The 25,309-nt window shown below is 41.6% G+C and overlaps 1 protein-coding gene across 1 annotated transcript in view; it reads right to left on the bottom strand.

The window, feature by feature from the left end:
- SLC1A3 (solute carrier family 1 member 3) overlaps nucleotides 1-25,008 on the bottom strand; it is a 78,849-nt gene extending 53,841 nt beyond the window's left edge. The window contains exons 1-3 of the mRNA XM_040495483.1: nucleotides 24,837-25,008; nucleotides 22,945-23,217; nucleotides 4,596-4,733 (exon numbers count right to left, since the gene is read on the bottom strand). Coding sequence (XP_040351417.1) covers nucleotides 4,596-4,733; nucleotides 22,945-23,125 — 319 coding nt within the window. The 5' untranslated portion in view covers nucleotides 23,126-23,217; nucleotides 24,837-25,008. The remainder of the gene's footprint in view (nucleotides 1-4,595; nucleotides 4,734-22,944; nucleotides 23,218-24,836) is intronic.
- Between the last annotated feature and the right edge of the window lie 301 nt (nucleotides 25,009-25,309).

Here is a 25,309-nt window from a genome sequence, read left to right as displayed (position 1 = left end):
ACAGAGGACCAGCCTTACCCCCTCACAGTTGGAATTAGGATTTGCTTACGTATATTGTGTGATTTAAGAGATGCAGGGAAGCTCTCCCTCTCCACCCAACATACATCCTCTTGGGGACCATATCTTTGTATTCATGTATCTCTTGTGCCTAGCTCAGTGTCTGACATAGCAAGAACTCAAAAAATCGCTGTTAATGGACGAATGAGTGTGAAAAGATAAACTTCACCTGTTTTATAATCTCAAATCCAGGGTGTCCTACCACAGGCCCCAGACCCTGCTGCTACTGTTGTTGACATTCCCCTACCACTCCCCTTTACTTACACTCTTACCCAACTCACAGAGATCGTTTGTCAAGTGGTGCTCCCGGCTTCCAGAAAACTGGAGACACAAAAGATTCCCTCCGAGGTAAGTGATTGAGGAGGAAAAGAAGAGATGAGAAAAAGAAAGCACTAGGTTTCTGATAGTTATGTCTACAAAGTACAACCTGAAATGGAGTTTAATTACTATCTAGTGAATTTAATCAGGCTAAGGCAGCCAAACCAACTCATATTTCTGGCATGAAATATCTAGTTTGGCTGCCTCTGCTGACCAAATCAATAGAAATTGGTGCCAACCCCCCATTTTATTGTGTGGTGTGTTGGCACAGACTTACTCTTCCTCTTCAAAAACACAGGTACTTGAGTACAAATCTATCCATTAGGCTTGCTCCCAGCTTCTCTCTGGCAGCTTCTGGAATTGCTAATACACACCAAGGATATTTGGAACGATTGGAATTTCGAATTTGGGAAAGGAGAACATGGCTTATGGGAGCTTGAGAGCCACAATTCACAAACGCAAATGTTTCAAATACGAAAACCTAACTTAGATTTTGGAATTTAATTTTTTTTGATGTTTATTTATTTCTGAGGGGGAGAGAGAGAGAGAGAGGGAGGGGCAGAGAGAGAGAGAGGGAGACACAGAATCTGAAGCAGGCTGTCAGCACAGAGCCCAATGTGGGGTTCAAACTCACAAGCTGTGAGATCATGACCTGAGCCGAAGTCAGACACTTAACTGACTGAGCCACCCAGCCACCCCTAGATTTCTGAGTTTAAATGTGACTTTAGCACAATAAAATGCACAGAGTCTTCTAAAACAGAATACCTAATCCAACACATGTAGTAAGGGCTTCATGCATTTCTATCTCTGTCTGTCAAGACCCTGGGACTTGTTGACTTAAAAACATTAAGTCTGTCAAACATTTTCCCGTTGGGAAATACTTTCTGTGGGAGCATCACCCCCGAGTTCTTATTCTGGTGTTCCTATCAGGTGCAGGAAAGATCAGCACAACTGTGACACAGAAGATGGAGAGGACAGGTTTTCCAATAGCTATTTGTTTAAGTGTCAATAAATGTGGTGTTTTGTGGACAGCACACTGACTCCAGCTCTGGTGTGAACTGTCAACACTTGAATAAGGCCGTAAGGGAAACCCAGTGAGAGCTCCATGGGTGCCCCAGCTCAGCAGTGCATTTCTTACAATGAATGACACCGACATTCACACCTGAGTTCTTATATTGGTAGCCCAAGAGTTGGACTTGGCCTGCAGGGGAGCTTTGTTTGGCTTGCAGTGTTTTGTTCTGTGAATTGTATCAACATTGAAAAATTAGGAGGTTCTTAAGTTTTTTTAGATTTCTGGACCCTCTTAAAAAAATCAGAAGATTTGGCCCTTGTTGACACAGAGCAACAATCGGCTGAAGCAGATACTTTTCAGGTCACCACAGTCTCCTTGCCTCCCATTGTCTATCTGATTGTGCAGCTGGATCACTTTCCACTCGTCATCACACTTGTCCCTGTTACTTCCCCTGTCACACACACAAGATATTTCTCTCTATCATAGAAAGAAAATAAAAAGTACCCTGAAAGGGCAGCTTCATATATAATCATCACCTGCTTGGCCATAGGAGGCATTTGAGTATGCCTTTCCATTCTAAAATAATGGACCTGACTCTGTTTCCTCCCTAGACAACACATTCTCCAGGAGCTTCTCCCAACACACACAGAGGTCCTCCAGGGATGTATGTAATTTTTAGAGGCTCCTCCTCCTCCTCATTCCCAATGGGTCATACCCCCTGCTCCCTTTTTGGTTTGGAATCACCGTATTTAAAACCCTAAAGGAAAGTCTTATTGAATCAATCGTTCATTGTAATTGATCATAAGTATCCAAAATATTATGTAGCTTCGAAATTAATCTTTAAGATTAATACCTTACAAAGATCTTTGGCAAACTAAATTATATCCCCCCCCTTTTTTTCTCTTTTTTGAGAGAGAGAGAGAGAGAGTACACACATTGGGGAGAAGGATGAGGTGGAGGGGGCGGGGAGAGAATCTCAAGCAGTCTCCACACTCACCGTGGCTTGATCCCAAGACCCTGGGATGACGGCCTGAACCGATATCAAAACTCGGATGCGCAAACAACTGAGCCACCCAGTGCCCATGTATCCCTTGCCTTAACATAGTCCTGGAAAAGGGCTGAGACTCTCTTATTGGTCCCAAGCGGCAGCATCCCCAATGTACAAGTAGGTTACATTTTAAAAGTTTATTTTATATTGGTTGCTTGCAGCTTATAATTCCTTTCAATGTTATAAATGTTGCTAGTTTTTCCAAGGTTTTCCCACAAATTTCTTTTTAACCATGTAAAGAGACGCATCATGGTTTTTTTTCCTGCACAATTATTCAGTGAAAGCTTGTATTCCTTCAGTGAAGCTGACGTACTAAGTATTAGAAATATCAGGAAATTCCACTTCGAGGTAATAGTCGAACAAGATCGCTATTAAGGGGAAATAATATTTTCTCTAATTGTGCCAAATGAGGGCTTTCCTCTTGGAAGGGTAACATGTGGGTTTTCAGCACAAATATCAGAAAGCAGAAACCTCTAAATACTGGTCCCAATATTTAGATACTGGGACTTAGATACTATACTGAAAGACAGTATAAAGGAATCCAGAACCCCTCAAGTTTGCATCCAGGAAGACTGTAGGGACTCGAGTCAGACACTGGCCAGTAGGGATGGTGAAGAGGGACACTTGCCCACCGAATAAATAGGCACATGTGAGTTCTGTCCTCTAAGAACTACTGCAAGAACTTGCTTCGCAGAAAAATGTCAACACGTGGATAATAAAATGAGAATGTAAGGTCCTGTCAGCATGAATCTAGCTTTGGTGATAAGAATTGGGACTGCTAGGATTACCCCCTGGTCAGCAATGGACCAGGTTGTTTCAGAAACAAGCATCCCAATCATCCTGCCTACATGATTGCTTTATGGGCAGTTCACCCTCCAATGGGAGCCTCCTGTACATGCAATCACTTGTTTAAAGACCTGAACAAGTGGAAGCCAGTAGAGATCCGCAAGGCATTGGGGGAAGAGCTGATATAGTTCCTGTCCAAGTTAGGCCAGCCCTCGCAGGCATGCAGCAGTCAGAATCTTGCCCTATGACTTTTGAGTTGTGCTATGAAATTCTTACTACACAGAGATCTTGAGAAGAGATTATAAATATCCTTGAGGACTCCCTGGGAGGGGAAAGATGCTTGGAGCCAGCTCACATAGAGGTGGAGAGATGTACCCATGGAGGGACAGTGAGCCACGGGTGGAGAAGAGAACAGGGTCAGTAATACCTGAGTTCTGGGCTTTAGCTACAAACCTAGAAACCATCCTGCCGGGACGGTGTCTATGGACATTCTTTCTTCATGTCAGAGGTGTGCTGCGGGGAAAGAGAAGAGTGGGCAGGAAGGAATGTATAGTAACCTTGTTTTTTTTTTTTTTTCTTTTTGGCTCCATTTGTATTCGCCAGTCACGTGTACAAATGACTCTTGAAGCATTTCCCATGGAGGAGTCGATTGTTATCTTACTGTCACAGAAAATAGATCCTACCCTGCAAAGCTTCCACTCCTTGAGAATCCAAGTGTCAGCTGACAAAAATATCCAGATGGGGAAATCCCCTGCCCCCTCCCCATTCTCCCACCAGCCTCATAGGTAACGGGGGTGGGGGACAACTGGAGAAGGAAACGAAATCATGCGGGTTCACCAGGAAAAGATAAAGTGTTGGTGGCAGCAGAATTGGTGAGTGCGTTGTGGGTATTACCTCTTGATGAGGCTTCCAAGAAGGCTCCCGCTCAAGTCCTGGTGGCTCTGAGAACAAGCATTCTTGCATCAATAGCTAATAGGCTGTCCAACCAGATGTTATCTGGGTGGGATAAGAGGGTGAGAAAACAGACCTGTTGTACGCTGTTGTCAACTATAATGCTGTGGTCAGAGAAGGCTGGTTGTGTAGGGTTTAGCAGGGTGCCTCTTTTGTAGTGAGGCAGACTAGATTACGTGGTTGTTTAAATCCGTTTCCTCTTGTGATTGGTAAAATACGAGAGTTATAATCATTCATGCATTACTAAAGCCTCCTTTCCATCATTTTTGAAGGGACTTTTTTTTTTTTCTAGAACAGAGCATGCATCCAGCAGAAACCTAAAGCATTTGCTTTTCTAAGTGATCTTTTGCAATAAGCACACTTAAAAAAAAAAAAAAAAACCAGACAAACAAACAAACAAAAAAACAACACTGCATATGGTACCTGTGACAAGACTGGAGATTATAAGTGGTAACACCAGCATCTGTAACATCCTCATCAGAAGTTCCCCAGGGAAAGAGAAGTACTTGACTTCTCGGTAGCTCATTTTGTATGGTCGGAGGGTAAATCCCAGGATTGTACCTGAAGGGGGAAAGAAAAGATGGAGAAAATTTGAGCCCTTTTAAAAACTGAAGTAACAGTCCTAGGAAAATGAAGAAGTATTTGGCTGGTGGTCACTCCTGTCTGACGAGAGTACATTTATTTAAGCAGCAAATATTGGTGCTGCTTTAGGAGCAAGGGGTGTGCCTGTCTCTTCCGTCTGCCAGGGTCTGGCTGAATCCAGGGCTTCGAGTAAGACTGAGAGAAAAAACGTCTCTGGCTTTAGCAAATGAAAAATGTCTTTGTCGAACTTAAATGCAGTAGAACCAAGTTTGACATGGCTCGGTACAGAGTTACAAAGATAGGGGCATAACTGGGAGACAAATCATGTATCCATGAACCAGGCAATGTAGAAAAAAAAAACCCCTTATTATAATGAATTTCCTTTGTAACAACGGATATTAGGACGGCTAGCACAAGCACTTATTAAAGGGCAGTATGATTTTATTTTTTCCAATTAAAAAAATTCCTCTTGTTCACATTGTTAATCCATTTCCATCACCTCCCTGTCTGTACACCATGCTTTCTGTCTACGTGGTCTCGATATTGCCTTGGCAACTGTATTGTACAGACTTGTTACTTGCCGGCAAGAGAAGACTCCAAAATGAGCAGAGACCTTTTTCCAAAAATTTTCCCTGAACACTAACGGGGGCGGGGGGGGGGGGGCGGGGGGGAATAAGAGAAAGAGAAAGCAATTTTCCCCTTCATTTTCCTTCTGCTCCTGGGACTTTAAAATATATTTTAAAAATAACTTTATATGTAAATTGAATTACACACAGTGGCTTTCGAAGTGTTTGGAAATCAACAGACTGACTGAATCAATGTACTCCCCCCCGCCTCTCCCGAATTTACTTTCCTTGTCCAGGAAAATTTATTTATTCCATTATTGTAAATATTTTCTAAATTGTTGCCTTGCTGTTACTAAAACATGTGCCTTATAGAGAAATCCTGAGTTATCTAGAAGCTGGAGGTCGGTGTAGGGGGAGAGAACACTGGGTGAACCTACGTTTTTCCAAAGGAAGCAAGCAGTCCTTTAAGGAAACAGGCTCATCCTAACTTCTTATGAAATGGGCTCCTTCTCTTAGGAAATGAGACACAAAGTTCATTTCAAGTATTACAGCAACCCCAATTTCATTTCTTGGGTCTCAGCAACTGTGAAGTATCCATTCTTTGATTATATACTGTGATACTGCAATTAAGAGTCTGAATCTACGTGACTAGAAAATCTGGCTGATCCAGTTTTCAGGGCCTTTAGGAAAATAGTTATCGCTTTTCTCCCAAATGTAACAGTAATATGTTCAAGACAGAAAAAGGTGATTTGGAAGATATGCAAAAGAAAAGGCAGAAGCCTGCCTCTATTGAGTCTCTCACTTAAATAGCAAATAGCTAATGCTTACTGAGCTCTTACCACATGCCAGCCATTGTCAGTGCTTTACTTGCGTTATTATATTTAATCCTCACAAAAACCCCTGGAGGTAGGTACTATTTTACCACCAGTGTACTGATGGGGAAATCTAATTATGGTGAACTTTAAACTTGCTGGACTCCAATAGCCACTCAGTGTCAAAGTCAAAAAGTTACTCAAGTGACAGAGCTGGGATTTAAACCCAGGCATTCGGACTCAGAGCTCACATTTGTGACCTTCACACGTACTTCCTACGTCTCCAATAGAGCAAAGACAAGCGCTGTTGGTGCTTCTGTGAGTTTCTTTCCAGAATGTTCTCACACAGAGTTAAATATATGGAAATCACACAGAATATACTTTTCCATATGTAGTTATCATAAGCATCACTTTTAGGGTTCATGATACCAGATCTAATGATTGTACCATAATTTACTTAATACTTCCTTTGTTGTTGAACAGTTAGGTCGGTTAGCATTTTTTTGCTTTTATGAAGAGCACTATGATAAATATATGAAGGCTGTTTTATAACTAGAAATATTTTTTAGTGTAGTTTAGAGAAAGGAAACCAGTGCATTAAAGAATATCACTACCTTGATTCATGTTATCAAATTGTTTTTCTAGTGGGTTGGCCCAACAGTTTAATGTTCTGTTAGTGGATGAGAGGCTTTAATATTATCTATATGGGGAGAATTATCATAACAACTATTAAAACAAATAACATTTGTGAATGTGATGAGTATATAGTATGTATTTTTTATTTCCTTTCAATTTACTTAATATCTAATGATGTTGACCATTTCTCCTAATTGTATTTTCTCCAAGCTTTTAAAAATTCTAGTAGTTTAAGAATTTATGTGTGCATGTGTGTGTGTTGTGTGTGTATGTATGTATCTGATATAAATTCTTTACATAATAAAGATAACTATCCTTTGCCTATGTGTAACATATTTGCTATAACTATTTTTCTAATACTCTAAAATATACAGGTATTTTGCATTTTTATAAAATATGGTCCACATACCTTTTTTATTAGGTAATTTTTTCGAGAGTTATAAACTTTAATTTCCCTCCTCCCAAATTTGATAAATATTTAATTCCTTTTTCCTTCTTTGGTCGCTTGCTTTGTTTGAAAATATTGAACCTTTAATCTTCCTGGAACTTGGTTTGAGGTAAGGCATTTAGTTCCAATTTTTAGTGTGCATTATTCAACACAGTATCCTCACCAGCACATAGGAATTATAAAAGGCTCTGGTAATATCTGGTGCTTTCCTGCCTGTTCACATAAAGGCCAAATCACACTGAAATAAGTGCTTCATCTTATAATAAGTAAATAAATAAATATTTATAAATCTTACTTTACTTCCAATCAAATGTAATTTCACTGGAATTGATTGTTTTCTGATCTTTTTTAAAACACATTTAAACATTTGTCATTCAATTATAACATAAAATGGGTGCAATAAACACAAGATACTCATTTTCGTCACCTGGAATTTGACCATATCAAGCTATTAGGAATTTTAGACATCTCCCAAATGACAAGACCAGACTTGGTTTTACAAGTTTCACTTCTAAGTTGGCTGTTATTAGAAATGCATTAACTCAAAAACAACAATATTTCCATAGATGGGTAGGATCCTGGCTAGTCCAAAAGTTATTTATTAATTAAATTATTAAGTTGTTTAAGAAATTTACATTATTTATCATTTAGGAAAAAACCGGTAGAGCAGCTGCTCTATCAACAATACAGGTAGACACAAGCCAGTGTAGATGAAGGAAGGGATTATTCTTTCTAAACCTATGTGCGTTAGACCCCATTTCCCAAAGTCTAAGTCTTGCCAACCTGACTATATTCTCTCTTACAGCCACACCAGCTGTATCCAGACAGTGTCTCCTTGGGAGTTCCATGTACCTCCTCCCCTTTGTCCCCGTCAAATCCCACATTTACTCAGTGCCACCAATTTTCATCTAGGTGCTAGGAGGGAAAGTAAGCCAGCTCAGTGAGTGAGTCTTGGGCAGTGGGCGAATGACATCTCTTAACTCCAGTCTACCAGGGAGATACATGCCTAACAGAGCAGCAGAAAAATAGCCAGGAGGCAAAGTCTCAGAAGGCTTTTCTAGTCAATAAGCTGATCTTGCTTGGAAGTGTAGATCTGGCATCAGCTCCTCTAGAACGTCTCAGTTTCTTTGCATTCTCTAATACGGAACCCACATTTTCTAAAAGTTCTTCTTTATAGGGGGAAAGCACACAGGAGTCACCATTTATATGTTGAAAAGGGATAGTTTCAGGTCAAAAGCTTTGAAGAGAAGGGTTGTGTAGAGGGATAGCACACTGCAAATACTCTTTGAGTCAGTGATGCTCCTGACTATGTTTTGGTATGTTTACTATCTCGGGGTTTACCAAGTGAGCCATTTCTACTCCTAGGAAAGAAGAGGTTATGTTGGGAGGGGCAATACTGATTGAACCCTTAATGGGCTCAAGGTGGCATGATCCTCATCACAACTTTATGAGGGTAGATATGATCATGTCTATTTTCTTTTTAAAAAAAAATTTTTTTTTTCCCAACGTTTATTTATTTTTGGGACAGAGAGAGACAGAGCATGAGCGGGGGAGGGGCAGAGAGAGAGGGAGACACAGAATCGGAAACAGGCTCCAGGCTCTGAGCCATCAGCCCAGAGCCTGACGCGGGGCTCGAACTCACGGACCGCGAGATCGTGACCTGGCTGAAGTCGGACGCTTAACCGACTGCGCCACCCAGGCGCCCCGATCATGTCTGTTTTCAAAAATGAATACACTGATGCTCAAAGCTAGTGAACTTGCTCAAGTCTACAGAGTTAGTAAGTGATTGATTTGGGAATTCTAAAGAAAACCCACTTCTCTTTCTACTACACTTTAATGCCTCTCAAACACAGATATACCCTTGTAGTCAAGGCCTGACCCTGGCTCCCGGGTCTTCAGCATCTCTAATCCCTAAACTCTAGAAGCACTTGAGTAATAATCTCGGATCTGCTAGAAATGTCCCAGAAGCACCCAGTACATGTTGGAACCCTTCACAGGTCCCTTTACAATATGGTTACCATAGTGCTAAGTCACTGTTTAAAATGGTAACACTGAATCCCTTTCTTTGGAATGATTTAACTAAACTTATATAAAACTTTTAATTAAAATAGCTTGCCTCTTTTGCCCCACTGCACACATTTTAATCCTTGGAAACCATCAGTAACAAAGCTGGAGAGGACATTAAATGAAAACATGCTTCAGGGTCCCACGCTTAATGACAACAGCCAGCAGTCATTGGGTACATGCAAGATGCCAAGCCCTCCAAGCACACTGCCTCACAGGACCATGGAAGCCAGGACTGATAGAGCCTACACCTCACTTCTCATGAAGAACTGGAGTCATCGAGAGGGTAGGTAAACTGCCGAAACCTCGCAGCTAGTAGAGGTTGGGGCCACAGTCAATGCAGGGAGCAGTCAAGCCGCTTCCCCAATGTCAGGGGGATGGCTGAGGTGGACTTCATACCCAGGCTGTTCAGCTCCAAGCCCAGACTCTTACCTACTATGCTGTACTCATGGCCTCTCAACAGTCATGGTACTAATTCAAAGAGCCTAAGTTAGTACACAATATTTTGCCTATCTTTTCATTCCATTTTGAGTTAGTTTAATTGAGATAGAGCCTAAGTTGGGCAAAGGTTTTGTTGATTTTGCTTAATGAAGTCAACATCTAGCTTTTTGCAGTTCATTTGTTGAATAAATAAACAGAAGACATTTTTCTTCAGCTTTTGCTCTGCTGGGCAATATTAGAGGTGAGGCCAGTGTGATAAGGTCAGCCAGCTCTCAGTGTCAAACACAGAGGAAATGCTCTGAACGTGAAGATTGCTTTTTTGGGTAAGCAGTTCAGGTTTCCGATTACACAGCCCAGCAACGATAAAAAGCCTTCCCTGAACCATCCTCACATCCTGAAGAACAGACTTCTCAGAGCCCTCTACTCTCTGCCCTTCTGACCAATTAGAGGTAGCAGGGCGGGGTGGTTTTCTTCACTTTGGTAAAGCCACTCACTGCCTTTACAGAGCTGAGGACTCTGCCTTACTTGAAGCCCATTGATTGATGTTCCCAGAGTTAATCAAAACCTTTATGGCCTCCAGACCTTTAATGCAAAAGAATAGATTCTTTATTATTGATTACTCTGCAAAAATGACCATAAAAATCAGAATAACTTCCCAATGGGTTTGTTACAGCTGAAGCAAACTTTGCAATCTGCATCTTGGTGACATTAAAGAAAACACAGATGTCACAATTCAATTCAGATTGCTCATTCTCAGTCAAGAGTCTTCTAGCATTCCTGTTTTGGTATTTTACAAGATTTCTGGAATCTAGGGAATATCTTAACTGGAATGTTTAAGGTGATCAAAATTAACAGTGCTGGTTGAATGCTATAAACCAAGATGCATTTTTATTTAAATACTTTCTTCTAACACAGAAAGCTCAAGAAGTGAGTTCTTCAGGGGTTCACTGTTTCCCCTAGAGAGCCTATACAACAAACACTTCTTTGGAAGATTAAATACCACTTCACTTTTCTAAAGACACAAGGTCCACACTAGAGCCTCAGAAAGAACACCACCACAGGCTTCCTTTTGAAGGCCAAACACGCACAGCACATTAAAAGCTAAAGACCTATTTTAAAGAATTTGGTCCATATTTAATCTGATAAAATTACAGAAAATATTAAGCCAGAAAATATTTAAGAGTAGAAAAACGTGGCACAAGTTGAAGTAAAATTCGGACCAATTCACCCAATTTAACTTTTGGTAAATGTTGCAGTTTGAAATAGTAAAATTTTACTCGAGTTTCTACCCTGTTTCCAAACTGTCATGAACAGATTGGCAGACCACAGCTTTCTAGAATTACTACTCACACTACTAAATTCTTCAGAAGATATGATGCCCCCAAAGAGCTCAGATGACAAAAGGGTATCTAAAAGTAACAGTGGCACTGATTTTAGAGGAAGACTTTATATTCTGAGGCCACCATATGAAGACCACCAAATGCCCACCCGGGATGAGCTAACTAGCTCTTCTAACATTGACACTGCAAACCAGTCAGAGGGCATTCAACCCCCCCTCCAGAATAAGTGTGGCCTGCAGATCTTTAGCCAGAACGAGAACGTTTGCCTCCTTGTTGTCACTCCACCACCTCGGACATGATCCCACTTTCTGGCCCTGGTGCTGGCTCTTCTTTCTGCCTGGAGTGCTCTTCTCAGAGATTCCCAGGTTTGCGTCCAGACTTAGTGCAAATGTCATCTTCTTATCGGAACCGACCCTGAATTTCTCCCTCAGCCGCCTTAATTTGTTTCAGTAGTTCTTATTACCTTCCAAAACACAGTATAATTTTCTAACTTATTATGCTTGTTGTTCATTGTTGTCTCTGCCTCCTAGAATATAAGTTCTGAGAGATCAAGATTGGTTTTCCTGCTGTATGTTTGTTCACACAGTTCCTGGCACACAGTAGGTGCTCGGTATATTGATGAATGAATAAACAAAGAGCATGACTTAATTCTCTTTCAGATGACCAGTGCCCAGCAGCGCTGGGCCTGGCTCGCGTTGAACCGTGTTGAACACATTTCTGAACGGAGGAATCGCTTTGCTCTGTGCTTTGCAGCAAATGCCACTCCCCACTGCATTCTGTGAGCAGAGAAGCCTACCCTCAGGAACATCCCCTCCTCCAAACTGTGATTACTCTGTCGTGATCTGTGGAACTGGATCTCAACGGAGCTACGATTTCTCATATGGCTTAGGTTTTTAGATTCACAAACCAGGAGCGATAGCTCCTGATTCCTGTTTCTCTCACAAGGCTTGTTTTTTTGAATATAAAAGACAGTGGGTGTGAGGCAGTAGAAAGTTCATGGACTGAGAATCTGGGATGAGGTTCTGGGCCTGACGCTGCCAGCAAATTATGTCAGTCGGGACTTTAAAGATTTAATCTTCATATCAAAGCTACAGGATTTAATATCACCATCTTACAGATGTGGAGACTGAACCCGAGAAAGAGTAAGCCACTTGTTCCAGGCGACATGACCAGTAACTGATGTTGGCAGAATGGGGTTTGAAACTTAGGCCTGCCTATTTCCACAGCCCACATCTTCAAATCATATAATCTCTTTGGACCTCTTTTTTTTTTTTTTTTTTTTTTTTGTCACAAAACGGGAGGGATAGGTCAGAAAAGGCAATATCTAAAATCCTCTTGGGGTGTCTGGGTGGCTCAGTCAGCTGAGCATCTGACTTCGGCTCAGGTCATGATCTTGCAGTCTGTAAGTTCAAGCCCCATGTCGGGCTCTGTGCTGACAGCTCACAGCCTGGAGCCTGTTTGGATTCTGTGTCTCCCTCTCTCTCTGCCCCTCCCCCACTCGTGCTCTCGCGCGCGCTCTCTCTCTCTCTGTCAAAAACAAACATTAAAAAAAAAAAAAAAAAATAAAAAAATAAAATTCTCGTGACCTTTAATATTCTCGTCTAAAGGTTCTGATTTTACAAGAACCATGTAAACCAAAAGCATTATAAATCTTAACTGCTTTACTATGAATTCATCTCGTTTCTCCTAACGAATTCAAACGTCCTGGATAATGCACATGACAGCATTTTTTAATACATCAAAAAATGCTTTGTCAACTTGGCCATTACAGTTATTGCGGCAGGTAGACAATAAATAATTCTTAAAGATCAAATAAAAGTTTCTATTTTAGAACTTGGCTAGCGTGTAGCCCAAGCTGGAGAAGTCGTGAGTCCGTCTCGTGCAAACCTGCCGAAGCTGGTGGACATAAAGTCCCATTAGTTTATTTTTAACAAGAAGGGCAAGGGCATAATGGTGAATTTACCTGCCCAAGAGGTCTGCTGGTCTTGGTCTTCCGTTTCACCCCAAACTTCCAGGCATTTCCTGGTGAGAAGCTACTGGGTTTGAGGCAACCTTTCGACCCTCCCCCACCCCTCTGTTCCCACATCCTTCAGAGAGTTGGGCCCTGGCTTCCTTCAGTCTTTTGTCCTTTGGTATTTCCTGTTGCTGGAGGTGGAAATACCTGCTCCAGCCTTGTTCTGCCAGCGGAGCCCAGGCGAACCAGCTCTGGGTAACTAACGCAGACCCAAGTCCATGCGGCATACAACTCTGGCAGACAACTGTATCAGAAGAACCTGAGGAGCTCTGAAAAGCCTGGTGCTTTCTTCCTAAAAGCGCACTGACATAGGCTATGCGAAATGCTAACTAAACTTGCAAATAATCCTACAGGTCTTTTAAATGTCCACCCCATGGTCGTTGGAAAAATATCCCACTGAAATCATTAACACCCGTTGCTTTCCTTTCTGGTAAAAAATAAAATATTGTTATGAGTAAATAGAAACCATGAATGCAATTTCAATTCTGGGCATATACCCCACAGATACACTATACCTGGGGGAAATCACTTTTGTACAGGATTATTCTTTATACCATTTAACAAAAATCTAAAAGTTGGAAACAATCTAAGTGGCCATCAATTGGGAATTGCTTCAATAAATGAGGGTACATGCATAGAGTGCGCCCCCAAGAGAGAAGGAGGAGGTTCTTTTTGTGCTAATAAGGAATGATGTCCAAGGCATATTGTAAAGTCAAAAAAGTAAGGCATAAAGCAGGCTATATAATCTATGCCAGCATTTGTATACAAAAGCCAAAAAAAAAAAAAAAACAAAACAAAACGGGATATGTATTTATTTTTATACTCATAATTCTAAAGGCACACAAGAAACTGATAGCAAGGTATTTATATCCTTTTGTAATTTTTTATTTTGGGCAATGTAAGTGTATTTCATAAGTAAAATAACAAAATAAATAAGCAAAAAAAGTTGGCTCACATTTTTTATCTTTAAATCTGACTGAATTCAGGGCACCCGGCTGGCTCAGTTGGAAGGGCATGTGACTCTTGAACTTGCAATCATGAGTTCAAGTCCCATGTTGGGCGTACAGATTGCTTAAATAAATAAAAATAAGACTTGAAAAAATTTTTTTGACTGAATTCTAAACTACATCATTTCTGCTGGATGCCTGGATGTTTCTAAAAATTCACTTTGGGTCTGGGTTGGTTTCTCCTCAACCTTGCTTTAATTTGCTCTAACAGTGAATGTATTTCATTTGGGCCACGGAGAGGAAAGTCGCTAGTTGCGTTCAGATTTCTAGTGAGTGGATCATTTTCTGACCAAACAGTTCTTTTTTTCCTGGAGACAAGGAAGTGAATCTGAAAAAACTTTGAACTCCACCATTATAGGATCATGTCTGCTTCAACGCATTAGCCCTTGGAGTGACAAGTACACCAAAGCGGCAAAGTCACGTTGGAAACTACCAGACAAAGGTAACATCCATCATACTGTGTAAAGCTCTTTCACATCATACTCTTTCATCATCCAACATACTGTGTGAAGCATCGCGGTGTCAGAATTTACAAAGTTCACTGAATCTCGGCTTTTTTATATGACTATGTCATTTGCCTTAAAAAAGCAAATTCGAGGAGACAAAAGTAAATAAACAAAAAGATAACTTTGGTCATAGGCAGTCTGTTAAAAGACTCACAGTTTTCTTTTTGATGCCTTTACCTTCACGTTCATCAACAAGCTGAAGGTGCCAGCAAGCACACGTATCCCTGGGGTTTTGCCTTACTTGCTTTAAAGATGAAATTTCAAGGGATGCAATGTGTCTAAAGGCAGGGGCCTTCTTTTCAGTATGTGAAGGGCAGCAATTGTCCATTTCTACTCTCATTAGGGACAAATGAGCTTCATCTTACAAGATTCTGAATAGAAAATCTTTCGCTAATAGCCCATTGTTTTCTCTCTGGGAAGCAGAAGCAGTTTATGGCCTGGAATCATTGTTGGAGAACTGGAGAAGTCACTTTGGGTACAAGAAGAATGGAGTTGTCCCTTCTGGAGACAGAAACTCAGTCTTGAAATTCAAAACTTAAGTGTGCCTTTTAACTAGCTGCTCCTTAATTTACCTTTGAATCTTTGATATGATACACAGAGTGAAAAAGGAGTGCCTTTTCCCCGCTTGTCTTAATTCAAAGGGAATATCTTCCTTTATCTAGTCTTGGGGGTTTTGTTCTTCTCTTTTTGTTTTCAAAACCACTCCAGGACCTCTCTTGATTGGGCATAGTGATGGAAATATTCTTGGGTTAGGGAGTAAGCTCTGGGCAACATTGACAGCACTGAAGCTTGACCTAAAACGCTTAATTTTTATACTTGGTAAGGACAATGGCTAAACTCTGTGCCCTGAAGTGCTCTGTGTGTTTCCTCATCTCGTAGCAATGATACAGCTCACCTGGCTGCCAGACCAAATAGTTGATGAATGATAGCACCCCAGTGTTCCATAAATAAATATCAAGTACTCTAACACCTGGAATGTACAACTTGGAAAAGACAGTGCTTTCATTCCAGTTGCCTTTTCCAGATACCGCAGGCTCTTCATAGCTCTGCTGTCTCTGTAGCAAGGACAGGGACTCACAGCTCTCCTCCTCTGATTTATGAGAGACGGTCAGAAGAGTGCTGGGCAGAGGTGGCTTCTGCAGCGGCATGCCTCATTTGTGTGCTCCAACACGGGTGTATCACACCCAGAGTTCAGGAACTCCAGGGTCCTCAAGAATTTAGCTGCTTGTTGATGGGAAAGGCTGACTGGCGAGGATGGGTTGGGAGGTCAACAGTAGAGGAAAAAGGTCTCTGCCATTGTACGGCATCAAGGAGTAGAAAGGGAACAGGGAACACTGATGTATCTTATTCCCTTCATTCTGCTTTAGAGAAGGGCAAATCAGATGTTCAGTGATAGAACTGTGGAGCTGGAAGCAGACATTAGTCCCAATGTAATTTGCTGATGAGGAAATACGAGGCCCAGCGATTTGTCCTAAATCACAAAGTGAGTGAGTGGATGGCAGAGCTGGCTCTGTCACCAGGACTTTGAGACTCTCCGTGCTTTCTCAGCTGCATCACAGACCTGTGCAGACACTACTCAGAAGGAGGATGGACTGGCCCTGGATTGCAGTGCTAGAGAGAGCACCCTGGAAGCGCTTTGTAAACCGTAACACTGCCGCGGTGGAAGGTGTTATTACTGCAGGTAATTGTTCCGAGCACACCCGCTTATTTGATCACCTACTTGAAAGAGAAACAAATTTGAAATTGCCTGCTCAGTTTCCTCATTATCTGAATGAACAGGAAGAAGACAGCAAAGTAAAAATCCAGAGACAATCTTAGAACAAATCAAGCCCTCTGCCCCATACTTCAGAAGAATGTTGACCAACTCTGTTAGAAACCAGCAACACTCCTCCCAGGTTTCCAGAAGACTTCATCTGGCCTGCCCAACTCTGGTAGGGGTGGCAGTTAAGGAGTGGCAGACACCAAAATGCTGGAAAAAAGGAGAAACCAGGAAGGTGCCTGACTCTCAGATTGGTCCCAAGTGGCATGAACAAAGTGCGCTACCGAGAAGGTTCAAACATTGACTGAGAACATTTTCTCAGCAAGTTTACTTTCCTGAGAAAGACATCTACTGCCAGGTACTCCCTCCATCGAGCAGTCGGTATTATGATAAGGGCTGTGCCAGGGGATTACTTTCTGCTTCAGCTCGGAGGCCAGGTGGGTAAGGGACAGATAATGACAGTATTACTTACTCTGAGGCTTTCAGCTCTGCCTCTCAAAGCCCTTTACAACTGCTAAATCTCTTCCTACAACTCTGCTTGGCTCTCTTCTCTAGCCAAGGAAATAGAAGCCGCTTCTCCTACCCATAAACCAGGTGACCATCTTCTCCCCTTCCTAGTCCCTGTCCCCCCACCCCCACCCCCACCGCTGGGTCTCAGTCCTGTAGCAGAAAGCATCAGCGAATCGGTGTGCATTTCCACTTGGTGCCTGAGCAAAGGCACAGGCAAAAGATGAGGGGTTTACAGTTTGTGTGGATACTCTACCTGCCAAGCCCTTAGGGAAATTATTAAAAGTTACATGGTTGTAAGCGGCAGAATTGGAGCATAAATCCTGGCAGAGAGGGGTTACAATTATTCTATTTTATACATGAAGGAACGGAGGCTCAGTTCCAGAACTGGGACATAAACCTCAAAGTGTCTGACTCCAGAGTCCATAGCTCTGATCCACTCCCCTATACTGTGCCAGACTTAAACCCCAGGATAGGAGGCAGCTCCTTGGAATGCTTTTTGAGAATGAAACTGAGGGCTGGGATCCAAGTGAGCTGTAAGCACATGTCAGGTAGTTGTTATAGCTGCCCCTGACAATTTTTCTGTGTTTCTGCTCCCTGGGGGAGAAGACAAAGCAGAGGAACATCACTAGTCCCTACACCCTATCCTTGTGTCCCTTCTCCAGAGCATGGCACTGTGAATCCACTGCTTCTGAGCTCCTTAGGCCTAACACTTCCCTCCCAGCTCTCTGTCCCCAGGGGCCTCTGAGAGGAGCTCAGCACCCTGGGAGCGCCTGCCTCAGGAGCCACCCTTTCTAGAAGCTTCCTGAAGCTCCCTCTCTCTCTTCTTACTTCCAGGAAATGTGGAAGGAACCATAAATCTCAGCCCGGGAATCATTCACCGTTCTTTGGGTTCCTGTTGTTCAACTGTGTGGAGACTCCCTTCTTTTGGTGAGCCGGGAGGCTGCCCGCACGGGTGCATGGGTGCCGCTCTACACCCACAGCACCCATTCAAACCCTTGGCTCGTTTGGTCCCATCACCGATCACTTGAGTGCAGCAGCAGATGGCTAACCACATGGGTAAACTTGTCTGACTGAACTGGCTGACTCGGCCAGATACTGTGTACGTGTGGAAGGTACAAAACACCTGGTCTTGCTGGGAGGTTACTGCTTTACTCATAAAGAAGAGTTAACTGTGTTCTGAGAATGGTCTCACTTACAGAGTAGCTGATGCAGGAGGATAACCCGATTCATGGATCATTATCCATTTAACCTTCAAAGACAGAACTGTCCTTGTTCAGTCTCGACATCAAAAGAATACCTTCAAAATCTCTACGTACCCTGAGCCTCTTGCACTGTATTCCTGTTGTAACGTTTACATCCCCAAATCAACATGTCCAAAAAATTGAAATCATCCTTCCCACTCCCCCTCAATCTTCTTCCTGTATTCTACCTTTACTGGGAGCACCGGCACCCTCAGTCACCCGAGTCAGCAACTGGACCAACCCAACAGGCTGCAGTCCGGCTCTTCTGTCAATGCTCACGTGCCATCAATCAATTGTCAAGATGCAGGGTGCCCCTGGGACTGAGGTCTCAATTCCATGTGTCCTTTCCATCGCTTCTGTTGTTGGGTCAGTGCACACCCTCAGCTAACTGATGTCATAAAACAAGAATGGACATGCCCCAAGGGCAGGGACCAGCACTCAGAAGAGTGTGGTGGGTAAGAGTATAAACTTCCAGCCAGAACAGTGGATTTGCATCCCAGTTGGTGAGCTGTTTCCTTATCTGTGAAATAAGAATAAGAATACCTCCCTGCCTTATTTGTTCTGAGAATTAAATAAAGCCAATGTATTAACAGCACGTACAACAGTGCTTGGTACAGTGTTAGTGTTTGCAATGCATATTATATGTGTAATGATAGATGAGGAAACCGAGGCACAGAGCAGTTAAACGCCTTCTCTAGGATCATACAGCTATTAAATGATACAGTTCACATATAAATCCAGTCGATGCTTCATCAACAGCCATATTCTTTTTTCCCACATGGTACATCTAGGTTGTTAACAAGAAAAGTACAACCTCTAAAGTATCAACACAAAGATCATATATTATATACAACAGTATGGATAATATGATCTCACTTAAAAAATGTTGACATAATTTGGTGACATAACCTCACCAAAACAAAAACCTTCTTATTACTACCTCTGAAATTTGTCTACTCCTTTGTCATCCCATTTTTATCTCTTCTACTAAACTACCCGAGGGCAAAGATTCTCTATTGCATAGCACAGACCAGATACCCAACATATAGTATGTGTTAAATTGCTGAATAGCACTGAATCTTTCTTTAAAAAAAAAAAAAAATATTCAGCAGATAATAGATAATAGATAATATACGAATGTGGTGAAAAGCCTTCAAACCATACAAAAACTTAGAGGAAAGTAATATTCCTTCCATCCCATTACCAGACACCCAGCTCTCATCCCAGAAGCAGCCACAATGACCAGTTTCTTGTATATCTTTCAGAGATAGTATTGAATTGCGCTGAATTGTAGTGCCATTTACATTCATTGCCAAAGACTATAAGGTAATGATGAGCAATGCTTTATACACATGTAGCCAGTATGTTTTCTTTTCTGAAAAGTCACCAATTTTTCTCAAACCCATATAGAGGACAACCCAAACATAAAAGGTGCGTGCGTGCATGTGTGTGTGTGTGTGTGTGTGTGTGTGTGTGTGTAGAGAAAGATGCTAGTTGCTGTTTGTGAACTCCCTCAGGTAAAACCACCATCCAGTTCTATGCAGTTCTATTTAGTTTCCTTCCCCTCGTAGCTGATGTTATGACCCATTTCCTCAAAAATTTTTAGCCTGAGATTTCATTTTTATTGTGCTTTTTGCTCCCTGGATGTGGAAAGATGGGCATTCTATGACTTAAACATGACAAAGGACTTTCCCTTTCTTTCAGCAAGATGTCTAAGGTCACTCTCATACCACTTACCACAGTTTGAAACGAGAAAGTGCTTCCTGGAGGAAGAAAGATAGTAACCACTCTTCTCAGTGTGGTTTTTGTTAGACAGATGTCTGCAACAGCCCTGGGAGACACTTTATCTAATGCTTTAGTAATGAACCCCCTTAAAGAGACTTAACACTTGGCATTGCCTTCTCTCAGGTTGCTAATTTGCTTTCATTACGTGGCTTTGACATAGCATGGCATATTCGGACTGTGACATCACTTAGAAATGGCATTAGGAATGTCACTTCTTAGAACTGACATCAAACTGCACACATGGTTCTAGGCCTGTGCTTGTAGAGGAATTAATACTGAAATATTTACAATTCTCTACTTTAATCTGACTATATGGTTTCACATGTATCTACTCCTCCTCTGTAATACTTTTCTAGTTTCCACTTCAACATACTAAATGCACATTTATTTTTTTCCAAAAAGACAAAACAGATGGAATTTACCCAATATATAGGGCTTTTTTTTGTATTAACAATTATTAAAACCTAAGAATTTGGTTCTTCTCATCTCTTCTTTGGGGAAAAGAACTTTTCTTCTTCCTTGCGAGCATCTTTCCATTTTTTGTCCAATGCTGCAGCAAATGAATTAGACAGCTGAAGTCCAGACATGCTCTTATTCTTTTAGGGCTGATGTAGACATGGTACCCAGTGACAAGCTAAATGGAGCCTTTGTTTCCATTGGGCCCTCAATGGAAGACACACCAAGAGATAACTGAAGGGTTCTTCCTTCTCTCCTAAGTCTGTTGGCTACCAAGTGGTCTATTGGCCATTCCAAGTCTTTGGTGTAGACTCAGTGGTCTCTCTGACTGTCAATGAGCTCTTTTTATTTGTTTCTTTGTTAGTGCCTTCTTCTTATTACTTCTACCTCTTCAGTTTCCATTAGTAAAGCCAACCATGAGGACATCCTGCCAAGTTATCTACCCCAGCTCAGCCAACTCACTGCAATTCTCACAAATCTTAGGAAAGTCCTCGCTGGGCTAGGAAATGATCCCAGAACTCATAGAGAAAATGGACCATTAAGTCCTGGCATTATCTTCCTTCTATTAGAGATATGTCTTTGTAATCACTTAGGAACTTGCTTCTCCATCAATCTGCTTTCCATGTGCAGGTTTTATTACTTTCCATTCCTTTATTCTTTAACTGAAACATTTCTGTTCTAGAAATTGAACTCTTCTTGTGTTTGGAACACCATGTTGAATAAATGTTTCTGCATCTTTTCCAAACATACTCCAGTATCACTGAGCTCTATTATGATGTGTACAGGATTGTAGAATAAATGAGTATTTGTTAAATGCATGACAGGGATGTGGCTTAATCATTTATTGGAGAATTATAAGTTTTCTGTGGGTCTGACTGGGTAAATCATATAGTAAAATGACAATGCTATGTGAATGCATGTAGCACTGCTTGCTAATTGGCCTCTACCAAGACATAGCAGCATTTCTCTTCCTGGAATCTCTCACAAGATGCCAACTAGTTTGCAGAGCACAAAGGCAGGATGGCAAAGTGTTTAAGAGAATGGCCCCGGGCCTAGATAGCTTGAGTCTGACTTTGAGCTCTAGCGTTTACTATCTGCATGACTTTGGGCAAGTTGTTTGATCTCTCCATGCTCAGTATTCTCATCTCTAAAATAAGGATCATACTAATCATTCCTGCCCATTCACTCATAGGCTTGTTTGAGGATGAAGTAAGCTAATCTAGGCAAAACACTACTTAAGCAGCTGTAACAGTACTCCATCAGTGTTCACTATTATTATTATTTGGCAGCTATTGTTTGGCTTGGCAACGACTGTAATTCAAAGCAAAAAATGAATTGAGCTTGCCGAGTGTTACATCAACTTCCAAGACAACGACAAAGCACTGAAATACTTCCTTCAGGGATGTATTTAAACCTGGGAACCTACTAAAGAAAGCCATTATGTCCCTGAGTCAATCAGGACATTTTCTCTTTGAACATCTCTAAAATGAATTGAACGGTCATTGATGACCAACAATTTCTAAAAGGAGCAAAAGATATTGAGATGGAATATATTGAAAGTCTTGCGACAAACTATTCTGTCGTATTCCTATTTGCAATTTAAGAATCCTATCTTTTTGAATACAGTTATATTTACATGCCACAAAATTGTCTTAGTTTTTATTGTCGTTACCTCTTTATATTTGATAGAGACCTTGGCAAACTCCAAGACAGCGATTAAAATTGTACACTAATGCCCCCTCGCCCTTTTGGGTCGGATTAGTAGAAATTTAATTTTTTATAACATGGCATTAGCTTGCATGTTTACCAGCCTAAAGATTTCTGTATTTGTTCAGTCAAAATTTCCCAGTAAGTAGTTTTTTCAGCTATCTGCCACCCATAAATAATAAACAATAATTTCAGATTCCAATAAATCAAACAAAACAATGTTTTATTAGTACAGGTTGCTGTTAACAATGCTAAGTTTGTAAGAGGCTGCAACGTTGCAGAGAAGGGATAGTTATTTATGGCAAGAAATGAATGAAAAAGATCTGTGTTAACATTTGTCTCAATTTACCTTTTCCAGTCACTGGATGGGAGATGCAAACACGTAAAAGTCTCTACCTCTAGGCATGATACACAGTTTCAAGTCAGCACCCATTAGAATGGTTAGAATATAATTACTATTAGGAACCTGTATCTCATGTACTAATTGCATAAATTAGCTTTAAGTGAAAGCGACATTGTATGATTACATTTGGGCCAAATCTAGCATATGTTTGCTTGTTTTTATTGTTATTTAACTGCTCAGGCCTAATGATTAAATTGTCACTCTTTTATGCTTCCATGAGATGGGAAAGCATTTGATTTGTTTCTCTTCTCCACACAATCGATTGATTTGCATAATGCCAAATGATGCTTCTTTCAGATTCTGGTGTGTTTACCATATATTGCTTCAAACATGCCAACAGACTGTCATTTAGTGGGAGAAAAAAGCCTAGACTATTATTTTGAATACCTACAATCAATCAGTCCATCTGATAATACGCCCAGGGAGCCAGATGCCCCAGAGAAACAAGATCCTTTTTTTTTTTTTTTTTTTTCCGGTTGTTATCAAATGACTTACCCACAATGACTGCAGTGACAGTGAGCAGTACAAAAGCATTCCGAAAAAGGTAACTTTTAACATCCTCCTTTGTGATGCTCTGCACTTTCCTCTTGGCCAAGAGTGTGCGCTTACGAACTCCTCGCTGGAATCTCTCCATCCTGCCCCCCATCCTGGGCTCTTCTCCGTTGGTTTTAGTCATATTGTACTTCTGTAGGAATGTCTTTTCTTTGCACTTCAACGTCTCGGAATCACCCCCGGAAAGCCAGACCTCTTTGGTGTTAGAGAACACAACTAGAACAAGGAGAGGAGAGACAAGAGTTACAGCCTGCAGGGGTGAGAAATCAGGGTTGCCCCACAGCAGGGCAAGCTGTTGGCACGCTGCATAATCTCAGTAGCAATCAAGAGCTAGAGAGCCGCAATGCCAGGTTTCAAGGCTGGGTGGGAGGTGCATATTTTACAGGACCACGTGTGAGAAATGTGCATCAATTCAGAATCTACCAGCAGAAATGTGTGTTCTATTTTTAAAAATTTGCCCTTCCTATTCCAATGAGGCTGTAAAAGGGTTCATCGGAGCCGAGTGTGACTAAGCAGCCCCCACCCCCTCAGTCTCCCCCAGAACCAGCCAAGTGCTTTTTGCACAATGTGCACCCTCAATAAATGTCTAATTGAATTGAATGCACAGGAAGCGCTCAATAATTACTTGCTGGCTTATGTTGTGTACCCGGTGAAGGCGTAACCAGGTCAATAAAATGAATTAAGATATTGATATTTCATCCTCAGGGCTTTCTGTTTTAAATGATAAAGATTTTCTTCATTAAGGAAAAAAACCCACGATAATATCAGCTAATAAATATGGTCATGAAAAGAATGCAATGAAAAGAACATATGCACAGGACTTGGGAAATATATTTGACTATTTTGCAGGGTAACTTTTTAATTTTTTCTCTGAAACAAGCAAAGTTCTCTGAGCCTATCTATGCATTATCTGTAATCGTAATTCATTTATTTCCATTTTTATCACAAGTATAAGTACAAAATAGCATTTGTCTTTGTGGCAATCATATCGGAGTCTCCTGAGGAAACCATCACCGACTTCTGGGTATTTCAAAATTTTAGAATTTCTAGAACAGATGAGGCGAATCCAATTTTCATTCCAAACATTACAGCGTGTGGTTTCTAGTTTCTTTAAAGCGCTCCTAGGTTATTCAAAGATCTAAGTCAATCTCTCCCGGGTGGAAATCGGTTCTTTTGAAAAAAATCAAAGGATTCCTCCGGTTGTATAAGGTTTGTAATCCACAATCTTTCCCGAGATCAATCCAAGTAAAAATCAGTGGTGCCTGTGGACGTGTGTATATGGCAACGCCAACAGCCAGCGTGTGCGTCCGCGGGGGAGGTAACTGGAAAGCAAAAGACTCCTCCGGAGCTTTTGGCAAATCCAAGTGTGGAAAAAGAGACTCGTCTTAACAGTTTTGACTTTTAAATAAAATTGCAGCTTGGGGACAGTGATAATAAGACCTACGGCTTATTGAAGACGTCACGGCAGATTAGAAGTTTAGGGAGAAGTGAGGAAGGGGACAGACGAGAGACCAGTTTTTTTTTTTTTTTTTAAACTAGTCTCTGGTTCCCTTTCCAGTCACTTTTAAACAGACCAGCTCAGCCTTGATTCTTTTCTAGCTCCCGAACCACAATCTACCCCCAGTCCACCCTGAATGACTCAACTCCGAGTTAAGAGCGGACACGGCATAAGCGGACACCATGCGCTCATTACATTAAATTACTAACGTGGACTTTATCTACCAAAATGGCTAGCTTTTCACTCTCGCTGCTCCTCTGCTCGCGAAGCAAAATCCATCGGCGGAGAAGTGCATGGAGAGGGGAAGCCCGGCGGCAAGACAGGACGTCAGACTTACCTTTTCGGATTTTGTAACGGGTGGAAGGTACCCCAGGCAATGACAAGGTGAATTCCGCAGCAGGTACGGAAGAGTAACGAACGCCACGAGCCCGGCATGCATGCGCTCTGAAACTGCAAGTTACTATCGGGGCAACTTAAGAAAAGGGGAGGAGTCTGCGCCCGGGACAGGGGGAGTGGGGAAAAATGAAAACACCACAGGGAAGGAGGGCGCAAACCCGAGGTTTCTGGAATACTGATTAATCTTGGTTCACCAGAAGCATGCTTGCTGGCTCTGTTTTGCTCCTTAGACCACTTTCACGCTTTGTCAGTTCACTTTCATTAGGAATGCAGAACCGGGACCAGGAAGAATTGCAAAATAAAGCTCACACACACTCAGAAAGCTGGAAGTCTTGATTAGAACGTTTCAAAGAAGACTCTTCTAAGACGAAATTTAATTATCTCGCATTATTACAGGTTTCCTCCCCCTGAAGG

Source organism: Herpailurus yagouaroundi, unplaced genomic scaffold (assembly GCF_014898765.1).
Source record: "Herpailurus yagouaroundi ecotype Mexico unplaced genomic scaffold, PumYag 29, whole genome shotgun sequence".
In the NCBI taxonomy this organism is placed as follows: domain Eukaryota; kingdom Metazoa; phylum Chordata; class Mammalia; order Carnivora; family Felidae; genus Herpailurus; species Herpailurus yagouaroundi.
Note: the sequence above shows the minus strand (reverse complement) of the source record. Positions and strands in the feature narration are given on the sequence as shown.